The sequence below is a fragment of the Rhinopithecus bieti genome, unplaced genomic scaffold (assembly GCF_001698545.2).
Source record: "Rhinopithecus bieti isolate Rb0 unplaced genomic scaffold, ASM169854v2 scaffold_14229, whole genome shotgun sequence".
Taxonomy (NCBI): domain Eukaryota; kingdom Metazoa; phylum Chordata; class Mammalia; order Primates; family Cercopithecidae; genus Rhinopithecus; species Rhinopithecus bieti.
In genome coordinates, this window is record NW_016807978.1 from 2,104,006 (window position 1) to 2,121,492 (window position 17,487).

The window sequence follows — 17,487 nt, forward strand, 5'->3', positions numbered from 1 at the left end:
TATTTTATTATTTTTTTTTATTTTTTTTGAGAGAAGTCTCGCTCTGTCACCCAGGCTGGAGTGCAGTGGCACAACCTTGGCTCACTGCAACCTCTGCCTCCCAGGTTCAAGCAATTCTCCCTGCTTCAGCCTCCCGAGTAGCTGGGATTATGGGCATGTGCCACCACGCCTGGCTAATTTTTGTATTTTCAGTAGAGATGGGGTTTTGCCATGTTGGCCAGGCTGGTCTTAAAGTCCTGACCTCAGGTGATCTGCCTGCCTTGGTCTCCCAAAGTGCTGGGATTATAGGTGTGAGCCACTGCACCTGGCCAGAAAATATTATCTGTGGTCACTTGCTCTCAAACAAATAAAGATATCTGGGGTCCCAGTCTCTAGTCTTATCTCCTCCAATCCATTCTCTACATAGCTGGGAGTCATTTCTATAAAATAAAAATCTGGTGATGCCAATTCCTATGTAAGCAGAGTCCCACCGCCATTGGTGTAAATTCCTCAGCTGCTTTCAATTTAAAAAATTTTTTGAGATGGAGTCTCGCTCTGGTTGCCCAGGCTGGAGTGCAATGGCATGATCTCGGCTCACTGCAAGCTCTGCCTCCTGGGTTCAAGCGATTCTCCTGCCTCAGCCTCCCAAGTAGCTGAGATTACAGGCATGCACCACCATGCCTGGCTAATTTTGTATTTTTAGTAGAGATGGGGTTTCTCCATGTTGGTCTGGCTGGTCTCAAACTCCTGACCGCAGGTGATCTGCCCGCCTCGGCCTCCCAAAGTGCCGGGATTACAGGTGTGAGCCACCACGCCCGGCCTCTTAGCTGCTTTCTATGGCCCTTCATGATCTGGCTTCTGCCTCCTTCTCAAGGTGTATTTTTCATCACTCCCTCCCCTGCGTGTACCCTGGGGTACAGTCACTACATGTTGCCTCAGTTTCTCCATGCTGCCATGCTCTCTCACATTTATATTGTCCTTTCTCCTAGAGCATCCTTTCTTTACCACTCAGATAGTTCCCACATACATCCTTAGAAACTCTGCTTAAGTGTTCTCTCCTTCCAAAAGCCTTCTCAACCTCCAGGCTGAGTCAGTCTGAACTCATTCATAACTCTCAACACATTCCACTCCTGTGGACTACTTTAAGGCATGGACATGGTCTCTCAACTGTATTTTTGTGCCTACCATAGTATTTGTCACTAGTAGATGGACAATTAGTGTTTGTTGAATGAATGAATGAGCAATATCTTTCTGCTTTGTAAAACATACAGACTGGGCCCAGTGCCTCATGCCTGTAATCCCAGCACTTTGGGAGGCCGAGGCAGGAACATCACTTGGGCTCAGGAGTTTGAGACCAGCCTAACCAACATGGTGAAACCTCGTCTCTATTAAAAATACAAAAAATTAGCCAGGTGTGGTGGTGTGCACCTGTAATCCCAACTACTTGGGAGGTTGAGGCAGGAGAATGGCTTGAACCCGGGAGAGGTTGCAGTGAGCCGAGATTGTGCCATTGCACTTCAGCCTGGACAACAAGAGCCAGACTCCGTCTCAAAATAAACAAACAAAAAAACATACTCACAGATTCTTTCTGTTGAACACAGTCTGATTCTGGTGTTTACATTAACTTTCAAAGGAGGGATTATGGGGAAACCAAGACAGTAGCAAAATCCTTAGGCCACAGAGAGATGTATGAAAGGAGCAAGAGAGAAACTAGGTGGGAAACATCCTTCAGGAAAGCCACAAAAAAACTTCTTTCTTTGTTTTTTTATATTTTATTTTATTTTATTTTTTTGAGATGGAGCCTCACTCTGTTGCCCAGGCTGGAGTGCAGTGGTGCGATCTCGGCTCACTGCAACCTCTGCTTCCTGGGTTCAAGTGATTCTCCTGCCTGAGCCTCCAGAGTAGCTGGTACTACAGGCGCCTGCCACCATGCCTGGCTAATTTTTGTATTTTTGGTAGAGATGGGGTTTCACCATGTTGGCCAACCTGGTCTCGAACTCCTGACCTTAAGTGATCCACTTGCCTCAGCCTCCCAAAGTGCTGGGATTACAGGCGTGAGCCACTGCGACCGGCCTTATGCTTCTTTATAGTTGTGATGAGAAGACAACACAAATGTCTGAAGGGTGATTAAACAGAAAATACTATTTATGAATTATTAGTTAATGAAAGTTATAAATTTTTGATCACTCTGACAGAAGAAAGTTTAATCTTCTAAACTTTAATATAGGTTGAGAAATATAACTCACACACAAAATCCTAAGATCCATACCTGCTTTAAAATGCATTGTGCTAAGTATTACTTCACTACTTGGGCAAGGTCCTGATCCCTCGTGCATATCATGCATTAAGTGAACAGCAGATCCTGGCTACTTGGGAAGGACACATCCTGAGAATTTTAAGCATCCTTAGATTTGTGAATGCCCCTAGTGTGTATCTATTGGTAATAAAACTAAAGAAGAATTGAAAAAAGAGAGAGAGTTCTTCAGACTCTTAATGAGACTATAAATAAAGGCTTAGTGTGATTTATTAAACTATTTTTTTGGTAGAGAACCATCACATTGTTAGACCATTTCACTTTCTTTTACTTCCATCACGAGTCCCAGCAGTCAGCATTTTTTTAGGGCCATTAAAAATGCATGTGTGTGTATATATGTATATATAAAGAAATCAATGTTCTTCTGTTGAAAAGTAACTGCACAAGAGCTATTGCAGATGTTATAATGAATTATAGACCACAACATAAGATGTGTGAGTGCTGCGAGGCTGGCTAGGCTCACTCACTAGCTTAGTAATAGTCTTCTGTCTCCCAGCCTTGCAATATCAATGATTTGACTTCATGCCTCTGTAAAATGACAAATTGTGTGTGTCCCTGATGTTTTATTTATTTTTAATTTTAATTTTTTTAGAGACAGGGTCTTGCTATGTTGACCAGGGTGGTCTTGAATCCTAGCCTCAAGTAATCCTCCCACCTTGGCCTCCCAAAGTGTTGAGATTACAGTCATGAACCACCACACCATGCCAGTTCCCTGATTTTTGAGGTCATTTCAAATAGTTGAAATCAACCTTCATGTCCACAAATACCCAAAGAAGTCTACCATCTACACAATCCTTTTAGAATCCTATCACTTTTACCTGAAAATATTAATTAAAATGAAATGATCACAGAGAAAACAAAAAATTGTGAAAACTCTAGGCTCATGCCTGTAATCCCAGCACTTTAGGAGGCTTAGGCAGGTGGATCACCTGAGGTCAGGAGTTCGAGACCAGCCTGGCCAACATGGTGAAACCCTATCTCTACTAAAATTACAAAAATTACCTGGTTATGGTGGCATGCGCCTGTAATCCCACCTACTAGAGAGACTGAGGCATGAGAATCACTTGAACCTGGTAGATGGAGGTTGCAGTGAGCCAAGATTGTGCCACTGCACTCCAGCCTGGGCAATAGAGTGAGACTCTGTCTCAAAAAAAAGAAAAAAAAAACTTATGAAAGCTCTATAGGTGTTCCAATGAATAGATGTTTTAAATTGGTCTTTGAACTCAGTTCCAGGGGGATATCAGGTATTTTATTTATTTATTTATTTGTTTTTTGAGATGGAGTTCTGCTCTTGTTGCCCAGGCTGGAGTGCAATGGTGCGATCTCGATTCACTGCAACCTCTGCCACCGCAACCCTGCCTCTGGCAGGAGAATCAATTCTCCTGCCTCAGCCTCCTGAATAGCTGGGATTACAGACAGGTATGAGCCACTGCGCCTGGCCCAGATATTTTCACAGTAATATTATATCTATTCCCTTAGCAACAAATGGGGAATATTAAGCACAAAGTGATGTAAAAATGTTTTTGTTAAGGTCAGTGGGCAAATCAAGGGAACAAAAGTTGTGAAAGAGGCACCCTATGCCTATATGTGGAATGCATTTTCCTGCAGAGACTGTTTTGCATAGTGATTAAGTTTCCAAGTCAACCTGAAAAAAAAAAAAAAAAAAAAAGCCTGTTTCACCCATATTGTAGCTAAACCTTTCAATCATTAAATGCTTATGCTGCACTGACAGTAGGTGTGTGTTAGCAGCATATTACCAGGTAATAGCGTTGCTGGTGGGCCCCTGCCCTTAAAAAGATTGCAGTCTAGTGACTGAGTGTGGTGGCTCATGCCTGTAATCCCAACACTTTGAGATGCTGAGGTGGGAAGATGGCTTGAGCCCAGAAGTTGGAGACCAGTCTGGGCAACATAGTGAGACCCCATCTCTACCAAACAAACAAACAAACAAACAAAAAAGACAGGCATGATGGCAAGCACCTAGAGTCCCAGCTACTCAGGAGGCTGAGATGGGAGGATCGCATGAGTCCAGGAAGTCAAGGCTGCAGTGAGCTGAGATCCAGCCACTGCACTCCAGTCTGTGCAACAGAGGGAGACCCTTCAAAAGAAAAGAAGAGAAGAGAAGACAAGAGAAGAGAAGAGAAGAGCAGAGAAGAGAAGAGAAGAGAAGAGAAGAGAAGAGAAGAGAAGAGAAGAGAAGAGAAGAGAGCTTGCGGTTCCATGGAGAGAAAAGTCTAGTCAGTGGCCAATGCGGTGAGTGAGCCGCTGTGCCTGTAACTGTGTAAGCATGGTTCATTGTGCACATGTGGAGGGTGGGTGTCACCCCATCGGCAGGGATGGGGGGAGGGCGAGGGGAAAGCAGAACACTATTCATGGGGAGGTCAGTTTGAGAACTAAATCGGGAAGTGAAGGATTAGCAGGAGTTAACTAGGACAAGGGGTAAAAGTCGGGGATAACAGAAAGTAGAATGGTGGTTGCCAGGGGCTAGGGGAGGGAAAAGGGGGAGTTGTTTAATGGGTATAAAGTTTCAGTTTTGCAAGATGAAAAGAGTTCTGGAGACTGGTTGCACAATAATGTGAACGTACTTAACACCACTGGACTGTACAGTAAAAAATGGTTCCGATGACAAATTTTATGTTATGTGTATTTTTCCGCAATTAAAAAATGTTGGATAGGAGGCGATGAGGAACTGTGCTCCAGGCAGAGGGAACAGTATGTTCTAAAGCTTGGAAATAGGAAGGAGATTTGCATTAGTCCAAGGTCTTTTAGTTACTAGGAATAGAGGCAAGAAGGATCAAAACGTTCTCTCCTTTTCCTGGATCTAGAGCTTGCTGCGAGGCCCCCTGTAAAAGGCTAAGTTAGTCTTTGGTGTGCTGTCATGGCCCCTTCTGCACTTTTCTCCTTCTAGTGTCCCCTTCGCCATGCAGCTGATATTCTGCTGTTCATCCGAGCCTCCTGGGGCACTCCATGGGCCAGGCATGTTTCAACCCTTAAAGCTCTATGTACTTCCAAATTACTCACCTTTGTTTCCACCCATCAGAATTTTTAGTCCCTCAGAGCAGCTGTTCCTAGCTAGGCTGCAAGAGAGCAACTATCTGATTAAATATAGTTTTACTAAAGTGTGACAGACTATTCACCTCTCTGAAGTTTCAGAATCTTAAGACGATACTTCTTAAACCAAGGTAAGTATTTTATCGGTGAGATTTTAATGGTAGAATGAAGAGAAATGGTAACATTTTAGGTGCTATTAGAAAGAATATTTTGGTTTGCAGAGCTAGCCTGTAATCAGGCTTATCTTGCTTGAAAAGTTGTTTCAGGACTTTGATTCTCCCAAACTGTTACTTTTTTTTTTTCCCAGCTTCTCCTCTTCTCCCTATGATATCTCTGAAAGTTGCAAATCCTTTTTAGTGTTACCCACAAAAGGGTGTCTGATGCTGAGCAGGGGGAATTGGAGGGGGAAACGGAGGTTAGACAGAAGCCATTTGTTTGCACGGGTCATTACTAAGTCAAGGACTTCCTAAACTCTCATATATTGTCAGATGGAATTGCCCCTCTTTAGACTGATGCCACTATGAACCATGCTTAGTCATAAATATACAGGTTCCTTGGTTTCAAATCCTAACTTCACTACTTTGTGTGACCTTGGGCAAGTCACTTAACCTCTCTGAGCCACATTGTCCTAGATGAAAAATGAAGATAATAATAGGATTTATCTCCTATCGTTGCTATGGGGATGAAATGAAATAATGAATGCAAAGCACTCAGCATGATGTTTGGCATATCAGGGATATATAACAACAGTAGTTGTCACCACCACCACCACCATCATCATCATTTTTACTGAGGGCTCCTATTTAAGAGCTGTTCTGGCCCAGTTCTAACCAATGCATGAGACTGAGCAAAAACGGCACGGAAACTCTTCCTACTTTTGTCAGGATGTCTGCCCAAGGAAGATGGCGGGGGGAATGCAGAGGGCCAGACTCACAGGTATTTCTCTGTTTACAGATTTTGAGATTGGCAAGGATATGATTGTGCATTTTCTCTTAGTTTTGCAATCTCCTCTGGCACAAACAATCTTTCCACCCTGATTTGCCTACAGCCCTTAATCTGTGGCACTGCCTCCTGCCTGTTCCTTCAGCAGCTTCTTCATGCAGGATTCATTGCTGCCCAGCCCCAAAAGAAGCAGCCAGGAGGCCGGGAGTGGTGACTCATGCCTGTAATCCCAGTACTTTGGGAGGCTGAGGCGGGCGGATCACGAGGTCAGGAGTTTGAGACCAGCCTGGCCAACATGGTAAAGCCCCGTCTCTACTAAAAATACAAAAATTGGGCAGGCGTGGTGGCAGGCGGCTGTAATCCCAGCTACTTGGGAGGCTGAGGCAGGAGAATTGCTTGAACCTGGGAGGCAGAGGTTGCAGTGAGCCGAGACCGACAAGAGCAAAACTGCATCTCCGGAAAAAAAAAAAAAGAAAAAAAAAAGCAGCCAGGAAGACCACACACATTTCTCTGTTAATCAAAGACTATTTTTAGGAGAGAAAGTCTCGAGGTCATCATCCTTTCCTTGGTCTGAAGCAGCAGCAGCCATATCTGTGGGTGTAGGATGAGCTACAAAGTCAACCTATACTCCCAGTGTTTGCAGATCTCTCCACGGGGGAAATGAAATAGAAAAGGAATCTGAGGAGAGGCAGACCTGGCCTCATTCCTCTATTGAAAATACAAGCCTGAGTCTTTCCCAGATTGGCTCCTAGCTTATGGTGTGTGCAGGGTGAGGGATGCACAACTCCAGGGGAAAATGTCTACCTTATTATTTAGGGAATTGTGCAGTGGATTACCTTCAGGACCCACAGGACATCCCTGCAAATTATCCTTCCCCAGGCCAGCTAAGCATAAGCACTTGGTTCCATCCGATGTCTCTTCCTCACTAATATTTACACTCAGACCACGGGGCTGCCCATGAGTAACTCATGAGAACAATACATCTCTCAGGCTTTCCAAGAAGTAATCCTCTCTGCTACTTATTGGTATATTTGGGGAGAAATTGTGGGTTTCTGAGGTCTATGATCATGAGTCAAGTTACATAGAGAAGTAGAGGTAACTTTTTAGGGGAAAAGCTTACCTGTTAGGAAATGCTGACTACTAGGCCCTTCCTCTTCATGGCTGATATTTGAATTGACAGATTCATAGGCTGAAAAACAATAAGATATTTTATCTGAGAGAGGGAAAAGTCTTGTAAAATTTATTCCCTTATCCGAAGACAGGAGAAAACATGAAGTGGTTGCCTCGATGTTTAAGCTTTGCAAAGAATTGGATTTTTTGTTTTTTCTTTTTGTTTGTTTTTACTTATTGAGATGGAGTCTCTTTCTGCTGCCCAGGCTGTAGTGCAGTGGCACGATCTGGGCTCACTGCAACCTCTGCCTACCGGGTTCAAGCAATTCTCCTGCCTCAGCCACCTGACTAGCTGGGATTACGGGCATGTGCCACCACATCTGGGTAATTTTGTGGATTTTTAGTAGAGGTGGGGTTTCGTCATGTTGGCCAAGGTGGTCTAGACTGCTGAACTCAAGTGATCTGCCCACCTCAGCCTCCCAAAGTGCTGGGATTATAGGTGTGAGCCACCACACCGGCCTTGAATTGGATGTTTTTGAAAATCCACAGATGATATTCTGGAGAGAAGGTTGATCTAGGATTAAAAAAGCATTGAGGAAAATAAGGTTTTTATCCAAGATGTTTAAAGGTAAAATTCTGTAGGGTCCATGATGATAAAATTCTGTAAGGAGAACTTTTGACAAAACAAGATCATGAAACAGTTAACGTTTGACACATGCTGCAAGATGCCCAGATTTGAACAGCAGCTGTGTCTCAGTGTGTGCAGCCATGGGGGATGACAGACAAGCACAAAAAGCCCCCCTCTCCGGTTGTAGCACAAACAGAGTGTTGGACCAGGGGAGCCAGGAGGGATTCTAGTCCGTCTGATTCTAACCAGAAGACAGACAGGCTTTTTCACAGCCCCTGATGAATTTTTTTTTTTTTTTTTGCGATCTGCTAGTCACCTGGGGTGAGAATTATTCTCTTAGCTGTCCTTGTCAGTCAAAATGAAAATTAGTTAAAACAATGCTGTCTTAATGACTGATGAGAATTAGAATGACAGACTTGTGAAAGTTAAGGGAGAGGTAATAGCAAAGAGGTCAATTGCGTGGGTCCTATATGAAGGGTTTTTTTTTTTTTTTTTTTTTTTGAGACAGAGTTTCGCTCTGTCAGCAGGCTGATGCCAATGGCACAATCTCGGCTGGCTGCAACCTCCATCTCCCAGGTTCAAGCAATTCTCCTGCATCAGCCTCCCAAGTAGCTGGGACTACAGGCGCCTGCCACCACACCCGGCTAATTGTTTTGTATTTTTAGTAGAAACAGGGTTTCACCATGTTGGCCAGGCTGGTCTTGAACTCCTGACCTCAGCTGATCCACCTGGTTCTCCCTCCCAAAGTTCTGGGATAACAGGCGTGAGTCACCGTGCCCAGTGGGAAGAAAGGTTTTTAAAGGGAAATTAGGTGTGTTTGTGTAAGAGGGAGAGAGAAGCAGAGAGAGGGAGAAGGGAGAGGGAGATGTGGAATATCAGGGAGACAGTGATAGAGAAGAAAAAAAGGAATCCTAGAAAATTCAAACCGGAAAAGACTTAGAGATCTTCTAGTCTACCTAGCCACCAAACTTACCTCCAAATAATTCTATTTATTTATTTTTTTGCTTCATTGTCTCATTACCGATAACAAATAGACTAGAGAGGATGCCAAGAAAGAATGTTTGGGTCTTATTGATTTGCTAAACTGCAGTGGGGCTTGGCAAAGCCTGCCTCTCGGTGCTCCTGCATCTCAGGGCACACACACTGTCACGTGCACGCGGATGGCTGAGGCTGAGCAGGCGGCCTGGGATTCTGAGCATCAACACTGGAGAGAGGAAAAGCCGTAATTAGTGTTAATTGTTGACCCTACGGTTCAAGAATAGATGCTCTGGAGAATGGGAAATGAGAACAAACATTAATTATTGAGTAGGGACCTTGGAGACAGACACTCTGGATTAAAAGGAGAGAGATAAATTGCATAATGAATGTTAATTTTCCCTCAAAGAATTGAGTGGTCGGCGGTTGAAAGGGAAAAAGAGGCTAAAAATCAGTCATGAAAGAGAAAACTCTGTGTGTGTCAGGTGAGAGGGTGGAGGAGGGTTACACAAACACCGTCTGTCACCGCCACCGCCCTGCCCTTTGCCTCGTAGCTCCCAAGAAGTTTGGTATCAGGGTTTTCCTTAGAACTCATTATTTACCACAGCTGCCTGCTAGGAAGCTCAACCATTTCCCCTACAGCCCAGGAGCCAGAAAACAGCCACACTGCATTGCTGACAAGCTGAGAGGCATATGGCATGGGGATCTATTTTTTTCTGTGTGCTGGTGGGACTGACTTGGCTTGAGGGAGGCTGCCAGAGCTGTGGCCCTGTGGGTGCTGCTGTGGGGACAATGTGGGTTCCAGGCCTTAGTTGTTGTTTTAGCTTAATTATAGTACAGGAGACAAACATGTCCCCCTTTCCGAAATAACCTTCTTAACTGAAAGTAAAAACAGAATAAAGGTAATTTAGGCTGGGCGCGGTGGCTTACACCTGTAATCCCAGCACTTTGGGAGGCCGAGGCAGGTGGATCACTTGAAGTTAGGTTTGAGACCAGCCTGACCAACACAGTGAAACCCCATCTTTACTAAAAATACAACAAATTTAGCCGGGCGTGGTGGTGCACCTACTTGTGCACCATGTGGTGGTGTCCCAGCTACTTGGGAGGCTGAGGCAGGAGAATCGCTTGAACCCGGGAAGCAGAGGGTGCAGTGAGCCGAGATCACACCACCATACTCCGGCCTGGGCAACAAGAATGAAACTCAGTCTCAAAAAAAAAAAAAAAGCGAATTTGAGTAGAAGATTGGAGATGAGCACTGTAGCCAATTTTATAAAGAGGATCTACAAACAGGCTTGTCATGGGCGGCCCAGATCTCAGAGTGCTGGTTGAGATGCTCTTGTGCAGTCAGCAGCCCTGGGGAGCCTGCCTTTTAGGCATGGCTGCTCACTGCCTTCCACTCGGGCCCTCACCCAGTGCTGTCCGGCTGATTTTGCAGTAGCCTGAGCCCTCTGCCTTTTCTCTTGTCTGTTCCTTCATGCTAGCTCACGCGTTGGGTTGCATGACATCCCTCTTCAAACATCTGATTCCTTGTTGCCTAAACAGCAGCATTTCAGCTCTCTCCTGGCACACAAGGCTTTCCCTGGTCTGGCCCTGGTTTGCCTTTCAGGCCCAGCTTCTCCTCACCCCCGCATGAAACCCCCGCACAGTCCACTCACACCGTGCTGCTCCTCATTATCCATGTGTTCTCTACGTTCCTCTTTGTCCTTGTTCATACTAGTGTCTCGGCTGGCTGGCCCTCCCCTTCTCTATCTACTTCTTGTTTCTCAAAGGTCAGTGCAAATGGAGCTTCCTCCGTAAAAAGCCCTTCCCACCTTCCTAGGCTGCAATTAATGGGCCCTTCCTGGAATACCCCTGGATTGTGCTCTTAGGCCTCTGTAATGGCACTTATTTCATTCTGCCTTATGGTACAGTTATTGGCTTGTGAATCTGTTCTCCACGTGGACTGTGAGGTCCTTGAGGGCAGTGACTGCAGTGCCTGGGGTGTAGCCTTGGTATGTGGAGTGAGGACAGACAGGCCTGGGAATGAAGCCCAGCTCTGCCCTTAACCAGGTAAGTGAGCTCCCTGTGTTTCAATCTCTTTACCTATGATATGTGAATGAAAATACTCACTTCCTAGGATCATTGGGATAAGGGAACAAGATGACATGCACAGCAAGGTGCCTGAGAGTGTTTGCTCTCAATATTAACATCCTTCCATGTCCCTTGCATATGGGAGGCGTTTGGTACATTGTATCAAATGAATCAAACACACACGTAATGGGCCTTCTTTGAGGTTCAATGATATTTCGTATTGGAATTTTACTTAATACTTTATAAGATGGAGAGCAAGTGTGATCTGATTTGATTTTCACAAAGCAATGTGAAGTATGTTGGCAGATATTATAGTTGCATTCTGTTAAGGCACAAGGTAAGCTGCTGTAAGACAAGAGACCCAAAAAGATAAACATTTATTCCTTTTGCACATACACATCCAGAGGTAGGCAGACAGGCTGATCAGGGTGGCTCTGCTCCATAAAGTTACCTGAACACCCTGGTTCCTAATATCTTAGTACTCATCATCCCATACAGAATTGTTCTCTTCTACATGGTTGAAGCTATTACCACAACCAAGTCCAAGGAGAAGGATAAGGGGAAGGGCAAACAGTTTCCTTTTAAGGAAATGACCTGGATGTGCATGTGTTACTTCCATTCACTTCCCATTGGTCAAACCTTGGTCACGTGGCCATACCTAGCTGCAAGTGAGTCTGGGAAGCATAATCTCTCTGTAGGCAGCCATGTGTTCAGCTAAAATCCAGGGTGGGGGGATCTATTATTAGAATTTAGCTGAACATATTCTTCCACTATTCCTTTTGTAAATATTATTCAGTCAATATTCATAATATTCAGTCAATATTATGAGAAATATTCTGGGAATACAAGATGTGTTCTCTGGGATATTCAGAGGTAGATGAGGGGGATCTACTCACAGGAATTTTCAATCTAGGAGGGGAAATAAGAAAAATAGTAAAAAGGATAAAAGATGTGAGGGAGTGCTTGGTAAGAGGCCCAGGTGGTAAGAATGAGTGGAACGTAGGGAAATAGCAATAGTTGTGGCTGAGGTGGTCAGGTAAGGCATCACAGTAGAGAGGGAACTTCGACTGGTCCTTGAAGCTTGAATACCTGGATAAGAGGGACTAGAGTCTGTGTGATGCAATGGGAAAAGCTCTGGCCTCACTGGATGAAGGAAGATCTGGGCTTGAGCCTTGGACTTGCCATATAAAAGCTGTGTGGCTTTGAGCAAACCATACCTCTTTGGGCATCAGTTTCCTTATCCATAAAATCAGAGGTTTTCTTTTCTCTTTTTGAGACAAGGTCTCACTCTATTGCCTAGGCTGGTGTGCAGTGGTGCAGCCATGGCTTACTGTAGCCTTGACCTCCCAGGCTCAAGCAATCCTCCCACCTCAGCCCCTGGAGTAGCTGGGACCACAGGTGTGCACACCAGGCCCAGCTAATTTTTAAAATTTTTTTGCAGAGACGGTATCTCACTATGTTGCTCAGTGTATTAGTCCGTTTTCATGCTGTTGACAAAGATATACCCCAAACTAGGCAATTTACGAAAGAAAGAGGTTTAAATGGACTCACAGTTTCATGTGGCTGGGGAGACCTCACAATCATGGCAGAAGGCAAGGAGGAGCAAGTCACATCTTACATGGACGGTGGCAGGCAAAGAGAGCTTGTGCAGGGAAACTCCCCATTTTAAACCATCAGATCTCGTGAGACTCAGTCACTATCAGGAGAACAGCACAGGAAAGACCCACTCCCATAATTCAATCACCTCCCACTGGGTTCCTCCCATGACACATGGGAATTGTGGGAGTTACAATTCAAGATGAAATGTGGGTGGGGACACAGCTAAACGATATCACTCAGATTAATCTTGAACTCCTGAGCTCACATGATCCACCTACCTCAGCCCCCCAAAGTGCTGGGATTATAGGCATGAGCCACCGTGCCTGGCCCAGCAGGTTTTCTAATTGTCGCATAGCTCTAGTGGCCCTGCATAGCCCCCCACCCCCACTCCTAGAACCATCTTAGGAGGGGAAGAGTTAGTTGGGCTGCAGAGAAGTTGGGAGGGACATAATTAGACCATCTCCACTTCAACCAGGTAGTTCTGCTTTTATCTGTTTTATTTACTAGTATCCTCAGAAAGTCTGATTAAATGATTCCTTTGCTTAAATACTGATGAAGGTGATGCCTAAGTTCCCTCCTGACTCTAGGGTTCCCTGAAACAGAACAAATGCAAGGGAGGTAGAATTCATAGCTTCACAGCTTCTGTAAAAAGTGACATAAGTACCATCATCTTAAAAGAAAAGAAATTATATATTCTTCAGTACTTTATACGGATTTTGTCTTCAAAAAATGAATAGCTAGTGGATTCAAAGCAAGCTATTGTTCTTTTTTTTCCTTTTTTTTTTTTTTTTTTTCCTGAGACGGAGTCTCACTCTGTTGCCCAGGCTGGAGTGCAATGGCACCATCTCAGCTCACTGCAATTTCTGCCTTTCAGGTTCAATTCTCCTGCCTCAGCCTCCTGAGTAGCTGGGATTACAGGCACCTGCCATCATGCCCAGCTAATTTTTGTATTTTTAGTAGAGTCAGGGTTTCACCATGTTGACTAGGCTGGTCTCAAAACTCCTGACCTCAGGTGATCCATCCTCCTCAGCCTCCCAAAGTGGATTACAGGCATGAGCCACTGTGCCTGGCTGCAAGCTATTATTCTTCATATATTTCTTCTTCGGAAGCCATAAAGTGGTGATGATGCCACCTTTTCAGCTACCTATGAGGTAGGGAAGTCTTTGTGTTTCTAGGAATCACAAGAGGTTTTTGTCAAAGGAAATGAAGGAGAGTCCCTACTGTGTTTTAGCAGCTCTCTACTGGTGGCTATCAGGACACCTTCCAGAGTGGGCCGTGAGGCCTTGCTGGTCTCACTACAGTGAGGGAAAGAACCCTGCTTCCTTCTGAAGGCTGGAACAAGCACAGCTATCACAGCCTGCCCTTCTACACCCACTCAACACTGTGGTACATGTGATAGACCTAACTTAGCCCCATGCCAAGCCTGATGGGAATCTCCTGTAATTTTTGTAAGGAGAGCTTTTTAGTCAGGGTTCAGCCCAGAACAGAAACTGCCCAGATATTTTAAAGAAGAAACAGATTTACTATAGAATAACTGCCTCTTATGCTCAGTCTTCATGAGTTCAGTGTCCAGAGTTGTTTTTTTTTTTTTTTTTTTTTTTTTTTTCTGAGACGGAGTCTTGCTCTGCTGCCCAGGCTGGAGTGCTGTGGCCGGCTCTCAGCTCACTGCAAGCTCCGCCTCCCGGGTTCACGCCATTCTCCTGTCTCAGCCTCCCGAGTAGCTGGGACTACAGGCGCCCGCCTCGTCGCCCGGCTAGTTTTTTTTTTGTATTTTTTAGTAGAGACGGGGTTTCACCGTATTAGCCAGGATGGTCTCGATCTCCTGACCTCATGATCCGCCCGTCTCGGCCTCCCAAAGTGCTGGGATTACAGGCTTGAGCCACCGCGCCCGGCCCCAGTGTCCAGAGTTTTGATGCTTCTGCCTCACTTCTGCCCTCCAAATCTCATGCAAGCACATCTAATTGGCAGAACACAATTTGCATCCAGCCCCCTGGCTGCAGAGGTTATCTGGGAAATGTAGTTTTTAGCCTTCTAGCCTCTGTAATACAGGAAGGCCCACTGGAAGGAAACGCTGGGTGCCCAGAGACCATATCCAGCCACATTTTCCCTTATTCAAACATTTGACCTGAGATCACTAGTACTGGTAACATCTGCCAACAGTATTTCTCATGAGGTTTATGAAAAACACTGAAAAGGCATAAGGGACAATGTACACTATAACCACGTGGGGCTCCTATCTTCCTGTATTTCTTCCTTTCCAGAGATGGATGGATTGTGGACCCTATGATTCAGAATTGATGTTTAGAGAATAAAAACAATAATAGTCACAAATGATTGAATGACTGAAATCCTGTTTCAGGATTTAGACAAAAGAACTGCTCCACTGAGAGAACCTCCTTGGGGAAAGGGGCGTATTTAGAAACATGCCATGTTAGAAGAACCTTAGAAATCATCAGGTTAGCATTTTCCAAAGTTTGCCAAAACCTTTTTAGATCCACATGATGCTTTACCAAAAACAAAGGCATTCAGTGATCAAATAAATTTGGGAAACAGTGCATATCCCCATCCTGAAGAACCATGGTGCACATCAGCGTATTGGAGGCTCTAGGAAGTCCTGCGGTAAGGGATCTGCTTAACTTTGGTCCACTGGTTTCCAAATGTATCTGGCCCTAGAACCTGTCCTTTTTTATACAATGCCTGTTAACCTTCTGAGGAATTGGAGTTCGACGGGACATGTGCTGTGAGGACTGAATCTGATACCAACTCCTCTTTTTCCATATGAGGAAGCTGAGGTCCAAGGCAATGAAGTTATTTGCCTGTGATCACAGAAATCCTGGGCAGTACAGGTGGGAATAAAACCAGAGTTTTTTCTTCTTCCTCATATGGCCTTATTGAAATTAATTCTCCTCCCTTACATCTCTCGGCATCATCAATAAGGTAACAGCTAGTAACAGATGGGCTACTTAAGGAAAATCATAATTTAAACAGTACCCCACCAACATGGAAGGATTCTTTTACTCATGGGGTCCCACAACCAACTTATCACAAAGGAAAAATGGGAAGAACAGAGAAAGTCAATCACTTAGCCTGTGTTTACCCCTAAATGATCAGTGTTTTGAGACCAGCTGGGATATTCTTAGACTCACCTTTCTGTCAACCAAATCGCAGACCATCACAAAATGACACCAAGAATACTAGTTATCTAGAATACTAGTTATCTATTACTGCAAAACAAATGATCCTGAAACCTAAAACAATAAACCTTTGTTATATCTCAGTTTCTGTGGGAATCTTGGAGTGGCTTAGGTGTGTGGTTCTGGGGCAGCCTTTCATGAGATCACAGACACAATGTCAGCCAGGGATGCAGTCATCTGAAGACTTGACTGGGGCTGGAGAATCTCCTCTCAAGGCACCTCCCACACAAGCCTGGGAAGTTCATTCTGGCTGTTGGCAGGGGGCTTCTGTTCCTTGCCACGTGGACTGCTTGCCATAGGCTGCTTGAATGGCCTCATCACAGACATGGTGGTTGGCTTTCCCCAGAGTGAGTAATCCAAGACAGAACGAACAAGGAGGAAGCCTTGGTGCCTTTTAGGACCCCAGTCTCAGAAGTGACATACCATCAATTCTGCCATAGTCTATCTTTATTTAGAAGTGAGCCATCATATCCCACTCACACTCAAGGGTAGAAGAATTAGTTTTCCCTTTTGAAGGGGAAATGTCAAGGAATTTGTGGATGTATTTTAAAACCACCATACTATGAAAGAGTTGCAAGGGGGAAGGATACTAATTAAATGACAAACGACAACAACAACAAACAAACAATCAAGAAAGGCTGGGTGCAGTGGCTCATGCCTGTATCCCAGCACTTTGAGAGACCTAGGTGGGAGGATTGCTTGAGTCTAGGAGTTTGAGACCAGCCTGGGCAACATAGGGAGACCCTGTCTCAAAAAAGAAAAAGTTGGGCATAGTGGCTCGTGCCTGTAGCCCCAGCTATTTGGAGGCTGAGGTGGGAGGATAGCTTGAACCCTGGAGTTTGAGACTGCAGTGAGCCATGATTGCACCACTGTACTCTAGCCTGTATGACAGAGCAAGACCCTGTCTAAAAATATAAAAAACACCCAAAAAATATTTTCTGAGGGTAAAAATCCATTTAGAACAAGAACAAATACTAAACAGAAACTCTGAAAGAGACCAGGAATTTAAATTTACATGGGACTTGATGCCCAACCTGAATCACTGGCATAAACATCCTTGAACTTCTTTGTAAAACAAACTTTTGAATAAAAGAACTTCTGAGAGAAAACTTCTATTGCTGGCACTGTGACTAGGGAAGTACATGAAGGATTTGAATCAAGGATAAGCAATTCGGAGGGCATATCCAATGGTTTGACTTGTATCCTTCCAAGTTAACTTTTCCTTTCTCAAGACTTTCAATTTTCTAAATGTTGCAATATCCCAATATGACCAAAAGGGTCAAATTCCAGCTCTAGTCTTCACATCCTTTTTTTTTTTCTTCTGAAGGTTTATATTCATTTCCCTATGCTGTCTGAAAGCAAGATATCATGATCTAATTGCCTAAGAATTTATTTCCAAATAGTTGTTGACAGAGCCTGGAAGTCTCAGAAAGATCAGACGGATCATATTCCTTCCTTTACTCAAGAGTTTTTTTTTAATTAAAAAAAAAAAAAGACCAACAACAACTATGATCCCTAAAGAACTTTCCTTTGTGGCACCTGGGGTATTCAGTCAATCAACACGCTTTTCTTGGACATATGATGGAGATGAGACGTTCTCTAGGACTCGTATATTGGGAGCTAAACAG

At 44.4% G+C, this 17,487-nt stretch overlaps 1 protein-coding gene across 1 annotated transcript in view; it reads right to left on the reverse strand.

Annotated features, from left to right (window-relative positions):
- KIAA2012 (KIAA2012 ortholog) overlaps positions 1-17,487 on the reverse strand; it is a 140,673-nt gene that overhangs the window by 72,375 nt on the left and 50,811 nt on the right. Inside the window, exon 12 of the mRNA XM_017884416.1 lies at positions 7,404-7,472. Coding sequence (XP_017739905.1) covers positions 7,404-7,472 — 69 coding nt within the window. The remainder of the gene's footprint in view (positions 1-7,403; positions 7,473-17,487) is intronic.